General features: G+C 37.7%; 1 protein-coding gene and 1 long non-coding RNA gene across 2 annotated transcripts; both read right to left on the bottom strand.

Moving 5' to 3' along the window:
* Positions 1 to 8,006: 8,006 nt before the first annotated feature.
* On the bottom strand, positions 8,007 to 8,400 carry LOC104102203 (uncharacterized). The gene is made up of 2 exons (XR_011414910.1): positions 8,265 to 8,400; positions 8,007 to 8,175 (listed from the first exon to the last, which is right to left on the bottom strand). It is a non-coding gene; the product is annotated as an uncharacterized lncRNA (long non-coding RNA).
* A 1,509-nt stretch (positions 8,401 to 9,909) lies between these two features.
* LOC104102204 (indole-3-glycerol phosphate synthase, chloroplastic-like) lies at positions 9,910 to 16,210 on the bottom strand. The gene is made up of 10 exons (XM_009609855.4): positions 15,810 to 16,210; positions 15,205 to 15,453; positions 14,924 to 15,100; positions 12,632 to 12,706; positions 11,917 to 11,961; positions 11,662 to 11,826; positions 11,174 to 11,252; positions 10,684 to 10,766; positions 10,525 to 10,593; positions 9,910 to 10,276 (listed from the first exon to the last, which is right to left on the bottom strand). The coding sequence occupies exons 1-10, from the start codon at positions 16,008 to 16,010 to the stop codon at positions 10,193 to 10,195; spliced, it is 1,227 nt and encodes a 408-aa protein (XP_009608150.1). The 5' UTR covers positions 16,011 to 16,210; the 3' UTR covers positions 9,910 to 10,192.
* Between the last annotated feature and the right edge of the window lie 5,457 nt (positions 16,211 to 21,667).

Genomic DNA, 21,667 nt, shown 5'->3' on the forward strand with positions numbered 1-21,667 from the left:
CTCGATCTGCAGCTCGAAATACCCAAAACGCTGAGGAAAACGAAATCAGCTTGCGTATGATTTTCGAGATGTTACAAGCTCAACAAGTAGCAATAGCCCAATTGCAGAGCAAACCCAGTCACCGACCAGACTCGAGCCTAGTCCACCCCAAGAAGTCACCCACAAAACGGGGCCAACTATAGTAAGGTCAAATGAGCAAGAATCGGGGACTAATCCCGAAATTGTTAAGATGTTCGAGGAACTGACTAAACAAATAGAGTCGGGAGAAAGAAGGATTGAATCAAATGACAAAAGGGTGGAAACATATAACTCCAGGGTTGATCAGATCCCGGGGGCACCACCGATATTGAAAGGCTTGGATTCCAAAAAATTCGTACAAAAGCCCTTCCCCCAGGACAGTTCCGAAACCGATTCCCAAGAAGTTCCGCATGCCCAAAATTCCTAAATATAATGGAACAACCGACCCCAACTAACACGTCACCTCGTACACATGTTCCATTAAAGGGAACGATCTAGAAGACGATTAGATCGAATCTGTATTATTGAAACATTTCAGTGAAACCCTATCAAAGGGGGAGATGATATGGTATCATAATTTACCATCTAACTCTATCGATTCTTTTTCTATGCTTGCAGATTCTTTCGTAAAAGCACACGCTAGGGCCATAAAGGTCGAAACCACGAAGTCCGACCTTTTCAAGGTAAGACAAAAAGATAACGAGATGCTAAGGGAATTTGTATCTCGTTTCCAAATAGAACGAATGGATCTACCGACGGTCACAGACGATTGGGATGTTCAAGCTTTCACTCAAGGTCTAAACGAACGAAGCTCGATGGCTTCACAACGGTTGAAGAAGAACCTGATCGAGTACCCAGCTGTTACCTGGGCCGATGTACACAATCGGTATCAATCGAAGATCAGAGTTGAAGACGACTGGTTAGGTTCTGGGCCTGCTATTAAAAGGGACACCAACCGAGAACAAAGGCCGATCAGGGACCGATACCTGCCGTATAGTGGAAATCCTACAAGCTCGGTGTGATAAACGACAATCAACTACCAAGCAATTGGAACGTGTCACACCTAAAATGATACTACTGCTAAGGTACGACCCTCCCATGTTCAATAATATTTCAAAACTAACCCTTGCAGGTGTTCGACCAGAGACAGGGATGGATTATTCAACTCGAAGCCTTTAGGCCTGAAAGCACGCGTTGCACTCTTTTTCCCTTAGACCGTTTTTTGTCCCAAATGGGTTTTTCGGCAAGGTTTTTAATGAGACAACCATTGATCGTGCTAACTTGGAACAATTCAACAGTATCTGAGGCCTCCTTACAATCAACCTCAAATACCGGGGGTGTTGTCATCGAATATATCAACGATGATTATCAAGTTTGGTGTACGGAAGTTACTTCGTTACTTCATGGCAACAGGGTCTCGACAAGAAAAATTGTATGGGCCAAATGGTCAAATGAGCCATGCCTATGTAGTTGGCCCGAGCCCTGGCGCAAAACATGAACACATGTATAATGACTTATAAAGAAACATTTCTTCTTTACTGATATCTCATATCCCAGAACAATTCCTCTATTTTGTGGTATATTATGCAAACAGGCTTAAGGGCCAACCATTACCCCATAAATCGAGGACTGCCAACCGAAAAATCAATGAGATCAAGCACCACTAAGCCCAAGGGCTACCTTATTTCGAGTTCGAGCAAATCCTCACTCGACCACTAATCCTAAGGGCTATTCTTATTTTGAGTTCGAAATATCATCCTCACTCGACCACTAATCCTAAGAGCTATTCTTAATTCGAGTTTGAGAAATCATTCTCACTCGACTACGAAGCCCAAGGGCTACCTTATTTCGAGTTCGAGCAAATCCTCACTCGACCACTAAGCCTAAGGGCTATTCTTATTTTGAGTTAGAAATATCATTGTCACTCGACTACTAATCCCAAGGGCTACTCATCACTTCGAGTTCGATCAAACACTCACTCGACCATTAAGCCTAAGGGATACATTACTTTGAGTTCGAGTAAACACTCACTCGACCATTAAGCCTACGGGCTACATTACTTCGAGTTCAAGCAAACACTCACTCGACCATAAGCCTAAGTGCTACTCTTAATGTGAGTTCGAGCAAACACTCACTCGACTAATAAGCCTAAGGGCTATTCTTACTTCGAGCTCGAGCAAACACTCGCTCGACCATTAAGCCTACGGGCTACATTACTTCGAGTTCGAGTAAACACTCACTCGACCAATAAGCCTACGGGCTACATTACTTCAAGTTCGAGCAAACACTCACTCGACCATAAGCCTAAGGGCTACTCTTAATTTGAGTTCGAGCAAACACTCACTCGACTATTAAGCCTAAGGGCTATTCTTACTTCGATCTCGAGCAAACACTCGCTCGACCATAAGCCTAAGGGATACTCTTAATGCGAGTTTGAGCAAACACTCACTCAACTATTAAGCCTAAGGGATATTCTTACTTCCAGCTCGAGCAAACACTCACTAGACCATTAAGCCTACGGGCTATGAGTTCGAGTAAACACTCACTCGGTTATTAAGCCTAAGGGCTATTCTTACTTTGAGCTCGAGCAAACACTCACTCGACCATTAAGCCTACTGGCTACGTTACTTCGAGTTCGAGCAAACACTCATTCGACCATAAGCCTAAAGGCTACTCTTAATTCGAGTTCGAGCAAACGCTCGCTCAACCATAGGCCTAAGGGCTACTCTTAATTCGAGTTCGAACTAACACTCACTCGATTATTAAGCCTAAGGGCTACATTACTTCGAGTTCGAGCAACCATTCTCACTCGGGGACTATCTACAAAGCCCAAGGGCTACCTTATTTCGAGTTCGAGTAAACACTCACTCATAAAGCCTAAGGGTTACATTAATTTGAGTTTGAGAAAATACTCACTCGACCTTTAAGCTTAAGAGCTACATTACTTCGAGTTCGAGAAACCATTTTTACTCGGGGACTATATACAAAGCCCAAGGGCTACCTTATTTCGAGTTCGAGTAAACACTCACTCATAAAGCCTAAAGGTTACATTAATTCGAGTTTGAGCAAACACTCACTCGACCTTTAAAGCCTAAGGGCTACATTACTTTGAGTTCGAGCAACCATTCTCACTCGGGGGCTATCTACAAAGCCCAAGGACTACCTTATTTCGAGTTCGAGTAAACACTCACTCATAAAGCCTAAGGGCTACATTAATTCGAGTTTGAGCAAATACTCACTCGACCTTTAAGCCCAAGGGCTATATTACTTCGAGTTCAAGCAACCATTCTCACTCGGGGACTATCTACAAATCCCAAGGGATACCTTATTTCGAGTTCGAGTAAACACTCACTCATAAAGCCTAAGGGCTACGTTAAATTCGAGTTCGAACAAACACGCATTCAACCATTAAATCCTGAAGGCTACCTTAATTCGAGCCCAATAAATGAGGGGACTATCCACAAAGCCCGAAGGCTATGCAGTTCAGATTCGAATTATTTCCCCGAATCGGAGACTATATATCAAACTTAAAAGGCTATTTTGCTTCAAAGGGAGAAAGTTTATATACAAATCTTGCACAAAGGCAACTCGGCCTAAAGGAAGTTATTTACAAAAACCGAAAACAGCCTTAAAAGAAAAAACAACAACTACCTAAGGTCCTAAATAGCTTGATCTTTATCGGAGACCGTGTTCTCATCATCTTCCTCACCTTCAGACTCGCTCGAGCTATCAGAGTCTTCCTCAGGGAAGGCCAGCTTTCGAGCTTTGTCTTCCTCCGCCCTGGCAACTTCAATCTCGGTCCCAACATCAAAACCCTGAGCATTGACCTCCTCGAGAGCTTCTCGTCGAGCCTGCCATTTAGCGTGTTCGACCATGCTCTTGGCTTTAGCTTGGTTGACCTCAACATCGATCCTGAATTAGGCCACTTTAGCATCGTGTCTTTTATTGGCCTCGATGACCTCAGATATGGCCACCTCAAGTTCATCAGCCAAACCCGCTTTATCAGAAATAGCCAAATCCAACCGATGTTGAAGCTCCTTCATCTTCTCGATCAGCCCCGAGGCCTTTTCTTTCGCAGAAAAAAGTTGGGCCTCATACAACTCTAACTGATCTTGAACGGCTTCCTTTTCGAGGCAAGGATATCCATATTCATTTTAAATTCTTCCGCCTCATCCAATAGCCCATCTACCTGTGAGTTAAGCCGTCCAATCTGCTCGATCCTCTACCAAACCTACATAATCGGATTGTTAGTGGTTATCTCATTATCATCTTCACTATCATGAAAAATTCAGAATACCTGCTCAACCATCTCCTTGTGCTCTTCTCGAGCTGTTGTCAAATCTGCTCGAAGTTTTTCACTAAGAAGCTTGTAAGAGCCACTCTTCTTAGTGAGGTTCCGAACCTCAGCCTCATGTTCCTCTCGGATTCGGAGGAAGGCCTCGTGATGCAACATCGAAGCCTACAAACATGAGGAAAAATGTTAGAATTATGTACAACTCTAAGTAAAAAAGAAACAGTAGAGATGCCATCAGAGTTACCCAATTCAAAGCATGCTGAGCCTCGTTAAAATGATAGGAGGGCCCTACCGCATTCATCACTGATTGATACTCTTCGGTCACCAAGGACCGAAGGTAACTAGCAATCCCCACGAGGGGAGAGAAAATTCGGGTATCCTCAGGCACGGAGAGCACTATCTTCCACATACGATCGGGATCAACACTCGGGGTCGGGAATCGGTCCACCAGTTTTTGAACCGATGAAGACCCAGCAGAACTTGACCATGATGCTTTCTTTGGTATCGATATTCCACCAAAACCAATAACCTCCTCCGAGGCAGCCGACTCGAGCCTATCCAGAAAACTGTGGATATCGGTCAGCTCCTAAATACCCTCGAAGGACCGACCTGCCAACATGCTAGCCTCAGAGATCATAGCATCCGAAATGTGAGGGGATCCGCTAATGTCAATTATCCCGAGCTCATCCCTCGAGGAATCTTCTGCTGCCCGAGAAGTCCTACCCTCGACCTCCCCTTCAATCATCTTAGCTCGAGACGGGATAGTCTCAGTATTTTCTTGTTCTGGGATTATGGCCAGGATGCCGTTATTCACTTCCGCCGATTCGGAAGATTGTTGTATCACAACATTAGCCCGTACACAGGCTAAATCTTCTTCTCCTTCTTCGGGCTTGTCCCTTAATTGGTTAATCAGTTCCAAAGGCATGACACCGGAGCCCCCCTTTGGCTTGCGAGATTTCCTAGCCGGTTTTTCTTTTTCCAAACTAGGGGAACTCGGTACATCTTTTCTCTTCCTTTCTCTAACCTGCTTCGGTACAGGAACCTCTTCATCACCAGATAGGGGCCTCATGATAACATCCTTCCCGAGTCCTACAAAGGAAAAAGGAGGATAAATAAGTAAAGAAGAACAAACAACAAGCAAATCGAGAAAGAGACTCACCATGACTACGGGCCTCCCATCGACCCTTTGACAATTCCACCCAAGCGCGCTTGGAGTACGGTCTCTGTGACACCAGACCTTCAAACCATTGTTTAAGGTCCGGAATCGGTTCCAGCATCCGAGCTACGACTGTGACAAGAAGGGCAAAAAATAGATCAAGAAAATGAAAGGCAGTCTCAAAATTAAAACGAACAAAGGGAAACAATTGCTCACGGTTCATGTCCCATTTCTCAAGGAACGGCAGGTCATCAACAGGGATCAGGTCCGAGGTTTTGATTCGAACAAAATGACCCATCCAACCCCGGCCATGGGTTTCATCAATACTCGAGAAAGACGCTTTGGTTGCTCGGCGAGCAAGCTTGATTAAACCTCCTCGGTAAAGTCGGGGACTATAAAGGCGCATAAGGTGATCGAGGGTGAAGATACGCCCCTCAATTTTTCTCGAGAAAAATTAGAGAAGAATCACTATCCTCCAAAAATAAGGATGGATCTAGCCTAGGGTCACGTCGTATCTCTTGCAAAAAGTGACGATGACGGGGTCTAAAGGACCCACCGTGAAAGGATAAGTGTAAACACTTAAGAACCCTTTCACATGGGTAGTAATTGATTCATCAGGCGATGGGAATACTATGTGCTTATCATCCCGGTTGCATTCTTGTTTAACTTCTTGAGAACTTTCTCGGTGATTGTGCACTGGTACCTTGACATCGGCTCACATCGGCCCGGTACCGGAGAGGGTTTTTCAATTTTAAAATCACCAACAATTGAACACCCTATCGGAATGAATTCCTCAGGGCAAGGCTCCTCCACATCCTCGCCACCGGCGGGTCGTGATGAAGAAACGACCTCTTTTTGCGGAATGATTTTAGATTTTTTGGCCATCTAACTTTCTGTGGACAAAGATCGGAAGTATTTGGTGTTTTCAGAAGAAATTTGCAGTGACAGTCACAGATCTGCAGATGAAGAACATAGAAGATTTGAAGGTTGGAAATCTGAAAATGAAAAATAGTGAAGAGAAGGGCTATTTATAGATTAGGCAATGGCGGTTCAGAATCAACAGTGGTCGACCATCGTCTGACTCACATTTATTGCCTTGATAACTGAACCGATGGGACATCTATTGCGTACGTCATGATCGAGCTCGATGCAAACGTCAGTATATATCTAGTCATATCATTGAAAAATCATGTCGTTTCTCGCCACATCCTTCCCGAGTAACGATAGGACTATTTGTATACAGTCAAAATCGATTTCGACTTTCGTATAATTAATCAAGATTTAGGGACCGATCAATACTGAAATCAAAGTCAATATCGAGCTATGATATGAAGAAGTGTTATCGAGCTCAAGAGTCAGGGCCCGAGTCAATACCGAACCCGAGTTAATATCGAGCCCGAGTCAATATCGAGCTCGAAACCTAGAGATCGACCACTACCAGGTCTGGCCAAGATAGAGCTAAGAGACAAGAGCTATTATAGCTGTCGTAAGGGAGAGAATCTCGGCGGGAATTAAGGAAAAAATAAGTAATTAATCTATCATGGTATTCTCACTATGTATTTTTAATTATATTCAAAGTAGGATCCCTCCACTATAAGAAGAGTGGCTATCATTTCTGTAGATGGGAGACCAAGACATCTACACACTCCCATATTGAAAAGATTATTGATATTCATAGAGAGATTATCCTTTTTTGGGCTTTGTACATTGATTCGTCTTGCTTGTTCGTATATCGTTTTCCATTCAATTTGGTTTGTATTTTATTCTTTTTACAGTCAATATTCGATATATTTCTACTTACTTTTCCGATTTGTACCAAGTTATACCACATATCTTTAGAGCTACATATAAATTCAACTCTATCCATTTTTCGGATAAACAATCATATCCGAGAGTTGATAAGTGAAGAAACTCTTTCCCTGCAGAAGATATCAGGATCAAAGAATCTGTTAGACATGTTGACCAAAGTTGTCGGTGTTGACAAACTGAGGTTGTGCACTGCCTCAGTTAGCCTTCAAGATTGATAGGGTGAATACGCCACCAGAGAATAGCAAATCTTTATTTTAATTTCTTTCTTGATGTAACATAGGTTTGAGGGGGAGATTGATAGTAGCAAACTTGTTATTGTATGTGAAAGAAAGAAAAGTGGACAAAACAAAAGAAAGAAAAATCAAAAAGAGATGAACTTATAATGTAAGCGCTTACATCGGCATTCTTATGATGTATGCGCTTACACCGCCATTCGTATGATGTAAGCGCTTATATCGGTATTCCTATGATTTAAGCGCTTACCTCAGCAAGGCATTCAAATGCCTATAAAAGGGATATGCATTTTCATTTGCAAATCATCCCTCAATTTCTTCTTTCTCTCTTCAATTAATAAAGAGATATTCTTTGTGTGGCCGTGAAGTAGGCAAAATTGCTTAACCACGTAAATCTTGTCTTGTCTTGTACAATTTATTGCTTCTCTTTCAAATATTTTTCTCTTCTATTAGCCTCACACGTTTCCCAACAGTTTTCAGGAACGTTTCTCAACAGTTTTCAGGAACAGGGTCCGCAGAATCATCCTCATCCAAAACAACATATTCTTCTCCGACTTCCAGGAGAAGCATCTGAGTTTCCATTGGAACTTCGCTTCCTGATTTTTCCTACACGGGGAATCATCCACCAAATCTTCACAATAAAGAGGCATAAGAATTTGTAATCCCTGCAAAAAGTAAAAAGAAAATAACTTTGGCAGATCAAATCCTTAATGCTAGCAGTTTTACGAATATTTTCAATTATTGAGATACTTACTCATCAAGAACTCCAAGGTTAAAGACGTGATGAGAACTAATTGTCATTGATTTAGCTCCCAGAAATGCAGAACTGGAGCTTGCTGATGTAATGACAATATTTTCTGGCACCCCAGTTAAGACAACTTTGCCACGCACCGTGAGACATTCATCTTTAATTATTGGACCACCTGTTATTGTCATGCTTGTTAATTGTTCCTCAGCAACTCTACTTGAAAAGCTGCAGAACTTAGTATATACTGAAACTTTAATAATAAGATACACAACTCCAAGTAGCACAAGTAGAAGAATACATATTCAAAAAAGCCTAGCTTAGTGCTAACGAAAATGACAATGCCAAAATCCTAAGCAACTCCTCTAGATGTAAAGTGGATAGATGTAACTGATAATTCAAGAAACTGAAACTATTGAGACTAAGATATTAATTGGGAGCTCTACTGAGAACTCTATTAAGAGGTATTTATATGGGTGATTCAGGAGAAAAATATCAAAGCCAAGGGTAGCAAGGAAAGGAAAAAAACATGCCATCGGACAATTTATTGAAAGCGATTGATGTTGGAGGAAACAGCAGACAGATTTTTTTTTTTTTTTTAAGTAAATGATTTGGGACAAGATTAGATGAATTAAACGTCGAGTCAATGATTTGGGACCAATCCAAGTGGGATTGACATGGGTATGAGTCATCATCGAAGGTTATTTCCCCTATAATTACCAACCATTCGATAAAATCAAGCAATCCATGAGTTTAGCAGCCAAGAGAATCGAGACTAGGTTGTCCAATCTCATCAGCAAATGCAATATTTTAGGTTCTTTTTACGGAGGGTTACAAATTACAATTAGCTTCATCTTTTGTACTCACTATGGTCAAACGTCACTGAAGTATTATTTTTACACGAGAAATTATTTTATTTTTCTTATAACACATTACACATGTGACTCTAAAATCTAAGCAGTTCAAACTATTCTCTACCATAAGAGCTGAAACTGAAGTTAATTAATTATTATTATCATCTGCCTGATCTAGATAGATCCTTACAAGAATTAATACTAAATAATTAATCACATGCTTCTTGACACACTAAAATCAAAACGGAAAAAAGAAAGAAAGAAAAAAAAAAAAAAAGACGTTCAACTTAGATGAAGCTGCGCACAACCCCCATATCTGAATTCTGAAGGGTCATTAAAAGTTATATTATTAATAAAAATAGTATAGTAACTTGTGGTGATTGTCTATTGTCATAGTATGCACGAGATACGCCAAATGAAATTAGTAAGGTGCACGTTCCAAAAGTATAGTATTTATATTTGCTACGTACCTTATTATAATTAATTTCTTGGAGATGCAGCACAAGAATAAATCCAATGTCTATTTTACCCATTTACTGTTACAGCGTGAAGGATTTTGCATCTCGCTTGAAAAAGGAATTTATGTTTTCTACCTTCTTATCATTATATGATGTTGGAGCGGCGAATATAAGACGAAGTAGCACTATGATGCAAAACAAATTGCAGGCCTAAGAATAAAGATTTTGGATGACACGCTTGATCACAATGCCTATCATTAAACTTACAAATAAAACATAAATCCCTACAGAGGAACCCGTTTGATATTTTGAACTGAAGCCAAAACACCTGTTCAAACACTCTGAAGTCTAAATGTAATATCAAATAGAAAGATAAATGTGTGGAAATAGGAATCCTGAAACATGAGCATTTCCATTCAGACTGCTATCTATATGCTACATCTTCAAAAAAGCAAGTAGGTGACGGACAATACAAATTGGTGAGAGATACCTATATGTTACATCTTACAGAGGTGCCAGCCGGTGACAAACAATACAAAATAGTGAGAGATTACAAAATTGAGGTGAAGAATCTCAACAAGATTAACTCCGGAAAGGAACAGTAACCGAGTCAACTGGCTGGATCTTAGCAGGAGATGTCTTTACCAAAAAGTTCACTTATTCCTTTAGTAGGATCTGGCTGTTTTACAAGTGACTCTCCAACTAGAACCTACAGAGATGCGAAAAAACGCTATCATCATATATAATTGACAAAGACAAAGGGTATAAATCAGAATATTGTATTGATCAGAATGAATGTATCATGGTAGATGGTGATAAACATAATTTTCAAATGAAGACAGAAGGACCTAGGCAAAATCATATTCGAGGAAATAACACTACTATCCTCTAGTGTCCGTTTTGGAATAGTTATATACTGCCGTTATTATGAATATCAAAATTATTAAGGCAGCTTACCGCTTTGACACCGGCTTCTTGTACATAAGCAATATCAGCTGGAGTAAATAGTCCAGACTCCCCAACCACCTGAAGAATTAAAGTAGAAATTAACATCACAACTTATTGGGAGAGAAAATACTAAAATAACAGCTTAACATGATGTATTGAAGATCTTACAATTATGCCCTTCTCACGGATCCTTTCTCCACGCTCTCCTTCAAGAAGCTTTTTGGTATTGCTAATGTCCACCTTGAAAGTTCCTGGTAATAGAAGAAGTTGATTTAGTTGGCAAGTTGTAGACAATTGAAGAGTACAATGATCAAACATGTTGCTTATAACTTTATTTATTATGTTTGTACATTTTTCCCTAGCATATGTAGCCAGAAAGCATGACTTTCTATGGAAGTGAACAGGGATTTAGAATCTCTTACTTAATGTAGGAACCTTGATCTTTTTATCCAGAGTTCATTTTGTTTAATTTCCTTATAGAGCTAGTTTACATCTTAACCCCCCCCCCCAAAACACCCACACACACACAAAGACAACCCAAACCCAAGAGGGTCATGTTAGCCTTTGGTGTTAAATTTGTCTCCTTATAGTAGTTGACAGCATGTATTGCATTGAGAAACGAGTAGATTGGTGGTGTAGAATTAATTATGCAATTTACCAAGGTCTCTATTATTGATGCCAATAAGCTCAACCCCGTCAATTCCGAGGACACGATCCATTTCCCTCTCATCATGCACCTAGAAGAAGCGCAAGAAGTTGAAATGGTTATTATAAGGAAACGAAATAAAACAGAGATACAGAAAGAGAAGCTCGTTTTTTTTTGGAAAAGTGAGAATCCTTGCAATGACAGAAAGATATTAACATCAATAAAGGATTTGTAGTTTATAATAAGAATAAATAGAAATCCAAAAACCAATATATGCATATTGAAAACAATCTTTCATGAAGAAAATAACTTATACCAAATATCTTTCATATCCATGAAACATAACAACTGCCTCTAACAAATGGAAGCTGACATTTCCTTTTCGTCAATGAAAGATAAATACAATTTTTTGTAAAAATACCGATGCGTAGATTTTGAATTATTTGCCTTTCAGTTCATGGAATGGTCGAAAAGTAGGAGTGGAGAAAGTAACAATTTACCTCAACTAGTGCTGTCAATCCAAGTAATTTGCAGATCTTAATCATATATTTGATGTCAAGATCTGGTAGAATAGCAGCAATTAACAGAACTGCATCGGCACCTTTAACCCGAGCATAGTACAGTTGCCAAGCTTCTATAACAAATTCTTTACACAACAAAGGGCACTGCAAAGTTGGAGTTCAATGAAAAACTGTTAAGGACTCAATTATGAAATATTATAGGTTGTACAAAAAACTATGAGGGAACCTGCATACCTCTACTCCAGCATTCCTTATGGCCTCTAGATTTTCAAAGCTTCCCTAATTCACAAAAAGAAAGAGAAAATCATAATCAACAATTGGAAAATCATTTGACAATCTGCATCTAAGCACTTCCATAATACACCAAGAATTAGTATAGTCTATAGGCTAATTGTCACAGTTGATGCAACTTCCTAAACAACTCCATTATGCATCCCAATTACCTACCTCCACAACTGCTAATCAGGTGTTTAGTCATTCGCTTAAATGGGATGGTTGGTTTATCCTTTTTTATCAGAACAGAAAACTGTAACATAAACATATCATATTCACAAGTTTTTTCAAACACTTCAATTACAATTTAAGGCCCTATTAGGAAAAGGATACAAATATTTTTTTCAATTGATGAAAAAGGATAAAAATATTTGAACATTCCTGATTAGATTCCCTTTGCATCAGAAGGAACAAAATGCTTGCAACTTTGCCAAATACTTCAACTACAATTTAAGATTCCTACTAGAAAATCATAGGAAGAAACTAATCTCAACATTGTTATCTTAAGAGTGATCATACCTTCACCTTATTTTGGTCATTGCATTTACATTATGAAATTTATTTTTTTACAGTAAATGACTCTGATAGCGGTGTTACTAGATAGTAATTTTACTATCCCCTAAAGCCATTAATTACTAGAAAGAACATTATCCGTATTGGCAATTTGAACCTTTACCTGAAAATATTTTTTATCTGTCAAAACACTAAGGCATGCTGCTCCACCTCTTTCATAAGCTTTGGCGATCTCAACCTGTCATGCAAAAACATTGAAAGGTTAATCCCCAATTTCAAATATTTCAACAAGGGTAAGTTGCAACTGAAACATTTGAACGCTCTTTAAGGGGTTTGACTCAATGGATGGCTTTCTTTGTCAATGGATTGAGCTAAGTGTGAGTCCATGAATAAAATGCAATTTCATATTTGAACAAAGGCCTGCAAAGATTTTTATTAATTAAGATCTTTATAGATTATTAAGTCTAAAGGAGATTCAATCTGAAACCCTATATATGGTGGAAGAAGAAAATAATCTGATGTACCTAAACCTGCATTTTACTAAATTCTTGATAACCGAGAAATCTGTTGTTTTATAGTGGATCTGGCCCTCTACCTGTCTCCACGTAAATACGAGGTTTGGTTGAAAGCAAGACTCAAACACATGATGTGGGCTTACCACAATCTGTGTAAAACTTTGCCACTGAATGATGCCCTGGGGTTGCATCGGACTAAATTAGCACCCTATTTTCTCGAGCTGACTGTTCTAGTCTTGAAAACACATAGTCCCAGATGAAGACCAAATCTCTAAAGGAAGAATGGTTCACTTAGGTCACTATAATTATACTTCAACTTTTCACAACATAGAGGAGCAAGCAAGAGCATATTTGCTTAATGCTAAAATGGAAATTGGTTACGTATGCATCCCTCTTTTTTCTCTATAATTTGTTTTAGGGCGCTTAAGTTTTGTAATTTTATACAAATGGGAAATTATTTTAAAAAGTTAGCCCACGTGATATATTAATTTGATAAATGATGCTGTCACATCCTTTTCAACTTTTACAGCGCTGACCAAGAAAATGAAGGGATGCTATGTTCGATTTCTTCAGAGTAAAGAAGAAGAAACATAAAACAAGCGAAGATAGTTTTGATTGGCCACTCAGCATTAGTAGTGTTTTTTCCTTTAGATGTAAATGCACGGAGATGTATAATCAGTTTCCTTTGTTCTGCCCCACCCCCTACCCCAACCCCCCTAAATTTACACAGAAGAACCTAGCTGACTGAGAGTTAAACTTGCTAGTTGATACTATAAAAATTAGGGAATCTGTTAGATCATTGAAGTACCAAGAGCTTGAAATAAAGGAATCAGCATAGCATATTATGCAGAAGTTACACCAACACACACCAAGAGATGATCTTGAACTAGTCAACGAAGGGAAAGACAACCTGGTACAGTTATTAAAGTACATATGTTTATGGTTTTTAACTTTCTGGTGCAACATTCAAGATGTAAATGATGAAGACAGCTTGTTAGAGTTCATTAGCTCGTTACAGGAAAAGAGCTTCTTTTTGAATCAGTTAGGATCCCTTCTTCTTTTTTTGTATTGGGGGACCTCAACTCTTGTAATTCACAAACACTGTCTTAGTGCTTGGTTGTTTGTTATTTATAATTTTACTACTTACCAGTTTCAAAATAATCAATCCAGTCAACGATGAAAAGCAACTATTCGCTTATTTATCTGTCACCATACAGATGCATAGGTCAGTATGCAAACTACCTTCATTTCAGCTGTTTTGAAAGTACATGATGAACTCTAATGATAATTATTGTGGTAGTAAATAACTCATTGCAAAGGCAAGCAGCAAAATTATATCAAAATGGTGGAAAATCTGATAGTAACTTCTTTTTAACTTTCATTTCTTTTTCTAGATTTTCATCCATCGGAAAAAATACCAACTTAAATGAAACCTTTTAATTAAATATAGCTCTAAATACATGTCTTACAATGCCATCTTTTTCTCATTTGCTTGGCTGCTGGTAGACAGCCAAGAAGGATCAGAATTTGCCGTAAATATGACTATCACTTTTATTTGAGAAGAATATTGGAAGTTTGTTTTTCCTGTTGATTTAGTTTATAACTTTATGTCACTTCAAGTCCCTTTAAAATCATTAACACATTTCGTAGTAACTACATATAGTTCTGTAGAATACAATTATTCAACATAAGAGTCCTTGTATAATTCAACCGAAGTGAAACCAATCAAGAACTACTTCACAGAAAAAGAAGAAAAGATAACATATTTCGACGTGTTTCAACATTGTTTTACTTAAAATCAGAACTTTACCCTGTTTCCTAACAGATATTTCTTAGCTCAACGTAGAAGGTATGAGAAACTAAGTAATGTCAATTGTCAAACTAAAACGCTTACAAGATCTATAGACTCAATTGATACGAAAGGGATATGACGCACATACTGGATTAAAATCTTCGCGAAGAACACCTCTACTTGGAGAAGCCTTCTTCACTTCAGCAATAAGAGCAGGCAACTCAGTTCTTGAATATGATTCTTTCAGAGCTCCTAGAAAATCTCTGGTAGGTGGAGCACTGCTAAGCAGTTTGTTCAATACAATAAGTGGTCTCTTCTCTTTCATCTGGCAAACAAAAATCGCCTTTTAGTTCGTAGAATATAATGAAATAGGAACATAATAGCATAGATACGCTCAGGCGGCAATTGAGACTCTAGTCCAAGAGATACCTGCGCAACTTCCTTATCCTTGTTCCAGACAATTTCTTCAAGTATGTTACGTGGAGTATTGCCTTCATTCTGCAGCCGAAATTCAAAAGGGCCAACATAGTGCAAAGGAGGTCCTGATGGCGGCCTCCTTCTGATTCTTATACCCTCACTTGTACCAATTTCGTCTTTGAATCTTTCTGCTTCCCACTCCTTGATTTTGAGAGCATCTCCTTCGGGAATGGTGGATTCTGAAGCCACCGCTGATCCGTCCTTCAAGTTAAATCAATTATGCCTTATCTTAGTACAATGATCTTTACAAGAAAGGCTTTTCTCATATATCCTTGTAATGCTATCAAATATTGCAAATAAAAATTGACGAATGGAAATCTTGCCAAAGGTTAACTCTCGATCAGAATGAAATGTTGATATTCCAAAACTTTGAAGTAAATAAAAGAGAAGCATGTGGGAACACATTAATTTGAGGTCCTAAACTCTATGTAGACATCATAACATAATGGAAAAAAGACATGTTTTTTAAAAATTTTAACAAGCCCAAAATTCAATACGCAATTTGCAAAATATTAAAACCGAATATATAGCAAAATTAAATCAATGATTGAGGCTACCTGTTGAGCTCGAACGGGTGAACATTGCGGCAGATTTCGAGCTCGGTGGGACATGAAAATAGATGATGGAACTGACAGGGAGAATGCGGGTTTGTTGGGTCTGGGATTGGAAAGGGGTTGAATAGAGAACCGGGGTCTTACCGTCGTCGCTACAGTTGCCGCCGTTGCTGTGGTGGTTCTCAATGGTATTACAGAATCCATTATTCAAAAATTGTTGATACTGATTCAATGGGTTTTATTAAGGGGCTATTTATGTTAACCAAACAATACTGGATATGGAATTAGATTTTGAGATCTTTTGGGATTTTAATCTTTAGCCTCAGCCGCCATCCCCAACCCCCGCCTCATAACGTCCAACTGTCTCGCGCTTTTTTTTTATTTACCTCATATTGCAGAAGAATATTACTCGTATGTTTTTAGCTTCCGTTTTATTTTTTTTTATTTCTTTATATATATATATATATATATATATATATATATATATATATATTTACAGGATCTGAAGCATGTTAATTGAAGAAATGTTGCATATTGTAACTTCTTATCTTGAGTCAATGCATTCTCGCACTCTTTATCATTTTGTTTTATTCCTTCTTGTTTTGAGCTATCGTAGTTGAATCATGATATTTTATCCTTTTCATCTTCTTCGTTTGGGCTAAGGTAGTTGAATCATAATTCAGACACGTTCCTCAAATAGAAAAGAATTGGCATACATGCTCAAGTATTTTCACGATTTTGTAACATGCTTACATTACTATATTTGTTTTGAATATAGCAAGTGTAAGACTAAAAACTCATATATTTATGATAATAAGTAAATTGAACGATAGTTGTTACGCCTTATTATAATTTTCAAATTTTCTCGAAACTAGAAGTTGAAGTCGAGACAATATATAACTGTCAAGGTCAATATTTTTCTCTCATAAATCTCACAATTAAGCTTATTCATTTACTAGTTAATTTGTCCACGCTTCGCGCAGTAATAGAACACGTTATTGCATTTTAAAATATATAGTAAAATATTTCAAAAAATCTTACTTATTCTTTTTGATTCTTCAAATTCTACTAGATTAATATAGGTGAAACTATTTTTTATTTTTCTTTAATAAGCATGTAAAGTAAGAAAAGAATCAAGAATTTTGATCTCTTTAATTTATAGAAATAAATGTTTGAATAGTTCGTTGAAGAAACTTCTTATTGAATGAGAAAATTTCTAATATTTGAAGAGAATTAATACATTATCGTTATTCTAAAAGGTCAGAAACGGAGTGTAATCTAATTTTAGAACAACGTCAAAGTTTCTTTTATTTAAGAAAGCAAAAATATTAACCTGAATATAAGATGTGAAATATGCTGGAAATAAAATCAAACTCCATCAAACGAAATATGAATTGGTTCCTTTTCTTTAAAGTAAGTACATATCAATTTTTATACTATTATTTTTGTTACACCCCGTACATTTGAACGTTGAATTTGTCGTAAGATAATTGACATAAGTTCAAGGACAAGACTATTTTTGAGGTTATAAGTATTTATAATATTTCAAACAAACGATAACTAAGTGTTATCAAGGTCAGGGGGTAAACGAATCGAAGAAATTGAGTATCGCCGAAGTTTGACATTTTGGGATGAAATATGATCCAAGATATAATACCTCGTATTTATGGAACAGTACTATATCACATGACCATGATAGTAAGGTATATGAAGTATATTACTCCCTCTGTTTCAAATTAGATGAGATACTTTCCTTTTTAGTCTGTTCCAAAATAAATGACACATTTCTAAATTTGGAAATAATTCAACTTTAAAATCTTCATTTTATCCATTTTACCCCTAATGAGAAGCTTTTATAACCACACAAATGTCATGGCCCCACAAAGCGTTTACCTCTTAAATTTTTAAGAGCACAAGTTTCAAAAGTCTTTTTTTTTTCTTAAACTCTGTGCCAAGTCAAACTACCTCATCTAAATTGAAACGGAGGAGTACTATTTAAGTGAATTGTGTGCTAGAATTAATTATGTGAATTATTGATTTAGTGAGAAATTAACAAGCTTATTAGAAAATTGTGGATAAGCCTAATGGACCTCCCAACGTGGCAGCAAATGGGGTTCTCAATTAAGCCAAATGGTGACTCTTTGGTTTATGTACTAGGTGGCATATCTATACATACACAAGTTCAAATGATGATAAGAGATAGGTGTACTATATCTATACACGTGTAATGAGGTTTGGAAGACTAAGCAAATGGGTATTCTATTAGTGACATATGTAAGTGGTTAAAGGCCTCTTTTAAGATATATTTTACTACTTTGTTGGCTTCATATATAGATTTTACTACTTTGTTGGCTTCCTATATATATATATATAGAAGGTGCTGCACATTAGTGTTATATATACATAGAGACACTATATACATTTTCTTAACTTCTTAAAGTGGAGAAGATTTTCTTTAGGAAAATATGGACAGTAACGTTTTCTAGAAGGTAAATTATATTCCTTCTCAACAAAAAGATACTAAGTCCTACGACTAAAGCGAATGCTAAGAACATAATGATTATACTCACGTCGGTTTCCTTTAGCGGATACGAGTTGAGCTCTTGAGCCAGTGGGTTAAGACCAAGTATGTTAAGGTTATCCCTTCTTTACTTTTGGTATAATCCATATGATACAAACGAAACGAGCAAACGCACAACTTTCATAAATAACTCTATTCATAGAAGTACTATGTGTGCTTATGTTCTTGATTTCCCATGTGTCCTACTATCATATCGTTTATTCATGGGTCTCATGACATTCCGAGAGATCTTATTAACACACTTCATTATGCATTGCATTCATTTATACATGTATATTGACCTATGACCAGATGGAGTTATATACGCATATATTACATGTATATGAGGTATGGGAAAAGGTTACGGCGTTATATACGCATTATCACCTGATCAGCTGGCATACATTGATGATTTTACCCACAGTAGCCGAGATGATATGATTGGATGCCCTCAGAGGCTTGATGATGTTATGTACGTATATACATATGCATTATATGACATTTATATGCATATGCATGACCTTATAAATATTTCATGATTTACAAAGCTATCCAGACTTACAGGTTGAGCCCTTTATTATATGTTTCTTTCATGTCCTTTATACACTGATTTACATGCCTTACATACTCGGTACATTATTCGTACTGACGTCCTTTTGTTGTGGACGCTGCATTCATGCCTGCAGGTATAGATAATCAGTTTGACGAGCCCTCATAGTAGACGAGGTTAGCATTCAGCGAAGGATCGGTAAGACTCCACTTCATTCCGAGTGCAGCCGAGTCTATAAGTCATTGTGTCAAAGTTTTGCTATAGACTTATGATTAGGCCAAGTCTTTGTCCCGACCATGTTTTGATGTCGAATAATCTTAGAGGCTTTATAGACAGAGGTTCATTTTGTACAGTATGTCAGAGGCCTTGACGACCCGTATGTATTCATGTTTTAGGAAAAATGGTTTATTGATACAACATTTTCCACTTATAGTTATACATTACGAGTTGTGGACATGTTAGCCCATGATGGTTATAGAAAGAATGGATTTAGCCAACTCGACCTATGCATGTTCTAGTTTTGGTCGAAAGATCATGAGTTACAAAGTGGTTCGCCCGTGCCAGTATGGCACCGGGTGCCCGCCACGCCTCCCCAGGTTTGGGGCATGAAAAAGGTGGTATTAGAGCACGGATTCTACAAAGCCGTGCCTAGTGGAGTCTCACTTATAGGTGTGTTGTGCGCCACATTTATAATTGAGAGGCTATAGGAATTTTAGGAAATGTTACCTTTCTTTTGTTTCCAGATCGTGCTATAGAGCTGAGTCATAAGAAGCCAGTATGAAGTTTCCACCGGATTTTGTATCAACTAAAGGTGTAGGTATCATAGTAGAGCTTTAAGGCGTGGATGTAATTTTCACCTATGTGGAAGGGAGGTTTGAAAGCGATAGAAGATACGATGTGAATTGAAAGGTAAGTAAGGTAAAGGTGAAGAAGATATGAGATACTCAAGCACAAAAGGTTGTGAATAGTCCAGACTTCAGATAGAGGTTGGTTTTAGTTTAGTTTACACAGGAGACTCTAGCAAATATTTTCGTAAATATCTAAGAGTTAACATTCGAGGACGAATGTTTCTAAAGGGGGAAGAATGTTACATACCGTACTTTTGAACGTTGGATTTGTCATAAGATAATTAACATAAGTTCAAGGACAAGACTATTTTTGAGGTTATAAGTATTTATGATATTTCAAACAAGTGATAAGTAAGTGTGATCAAGGTCAGGGGGTAAACGAATCGAAGAAATTGAATATCGCCGAAGTTTGACATTTTGGGATGAAATACGGTCCAAGCTATAATACCTCGTATTTATGGAATAGTGTTATATCACATGACCATGATAGTAAGGTATATGAAGTATATTAGTATTTAAGTGAATTGTGTGCCAGAATTAATTATGTGAATTATTGGTTTAGTAAAAAATTAACAAGCTTATTAGGAAATTGTGGATAAGCCTAATGGACCTCCCAACGTGGCAGCAAATAGGGTTTTTAATTAAGCCAAATGATGACTCTTTGGTTTATGTACTAAGTGGCATATCTATACATACACAAGTGCAAATGATGATAAGAGATAGGTGTACTATATCTATACACGTGTAATGGGGTTTGGATGACTAAGTAAATGGGTATTCTATTAGTGACATGTGTAAGTGGTTCAAGGCCCCTTTTAGATATATTTTACTACTTTGTTGGCTTTTTGTATATATATATATATATATATATATATATATATATAAGGTGCTGCATATTAGTGTTATATATACATAGAGACACTATATACTTTTTTTTAACTTCTTAAAGCGGAGAAGATTTTCTTTAGAAAATATGGGCAGCAATGTTTTCTAGAAGGTAAATTACATTCCTTCTCAACAAAAAGATACTAAATCCTACGACTAAGGAGAATGCGAAGAATATAATGATTATACTCACGTCGGTTTCCTTTCGCGGATACAAGTTGAGCTCTTGAGCTAGTGTGTTAAGACCAGGTATGTTAAGGTTGTCCCTTCTTTCCTTTTGGAATGATCCATATGATACAAACGAAACGAGAAAACACACAACTTTCATAAATGACTCTATTCATAGAAGTACTAGGTGTGCCTATGTTCTTGATTCCCCATGTGTCCTACTATCATATCGTTTGTTCATGGGTCTCATGACATTCCGAGAGATCTTATTGACTCACTTCATTATGCATTGCATTCATTTATACATGTATATTGACCTATGATCAGATGGCGTTATATACACATATATTATATGTATATGGGTTATGGAAAAAGGTTAGGGCGTTATATACGCACCACCACTTGATCAGCTGGTATGCGTTAATGATTTTGCCCACAGTGGCGGAGATGATATGACGGGATGCCCTCAGAGGCTTGATGATGTTATGTACGCATATACATATGCATGATATGACATTTATACGCATATGCATGACATTATAAATATTTCATGATTTACAAAGCTATCCAGACTTACAAGTTGTCCCTTTATTCTATATTTCTTTCATGTCCTTTATACACTTATTTACATGCCTTACATACTCGGTACATTATTCGTTCTGACGTCCTTTTGTTGTGGACGTTGTATTCATGCCTGCAGGTATAGATAATCAGTTTGACGAGCCCTCATAGTAGACGAGGTTAGCATTCAGCGAAGGATCGGTAAGACTCCAGTTCATTCCGAGTGCAGCCGAGTCTATAAGTCATTGTGTCAGAGTTTTGCTATAGACTTATGGGTAGGCCGGGTCTT

The sequence above is a fragment of the Nicotiana tomentosiformis genome, chromosome 3, assembly GCF_000390325.3.
Source record: "Nicotiana tomentosiformis chromosome 3, ASM39032v3, whole genome shotgun sequence".
In the NCBI taxonomy this organism is placed as follows: Eukaryota; Viridiplantae; Streptophyta; class Magnoliopsida; order Solanales; family Solanaceae; genus Nicotiana; species Nicotiana tomentosiformis.

What these genes read in the sequence shown, in the direction of transcription:
- LOC104102204 (XM_009609855.4), bottom strand. Translation starts at nt 16,010, where the DNA reads ATGGATTCTGTAATACCATTGAGAACCACCACAGCAACGGCGGCAACT. An exon ending in GATTGACAGCACTAGTTGAG is followed by an intron (nt 11,253 to 11,661) that starts GTAAATTGTTAC and finishes CGCTTCTTCTAG; the next exon opens with GTGCATGATGAGAGGGAAAT. An exon ending in AAGAAGCCGGTGTCAAAGCG is followed by an intron (nt 10,277 to 10,524) that starts GTAAGCTGCCTT and finishes GCATCTCTGTAG; the next exon opens with GTTCTAGTTGGAGAGTCACT.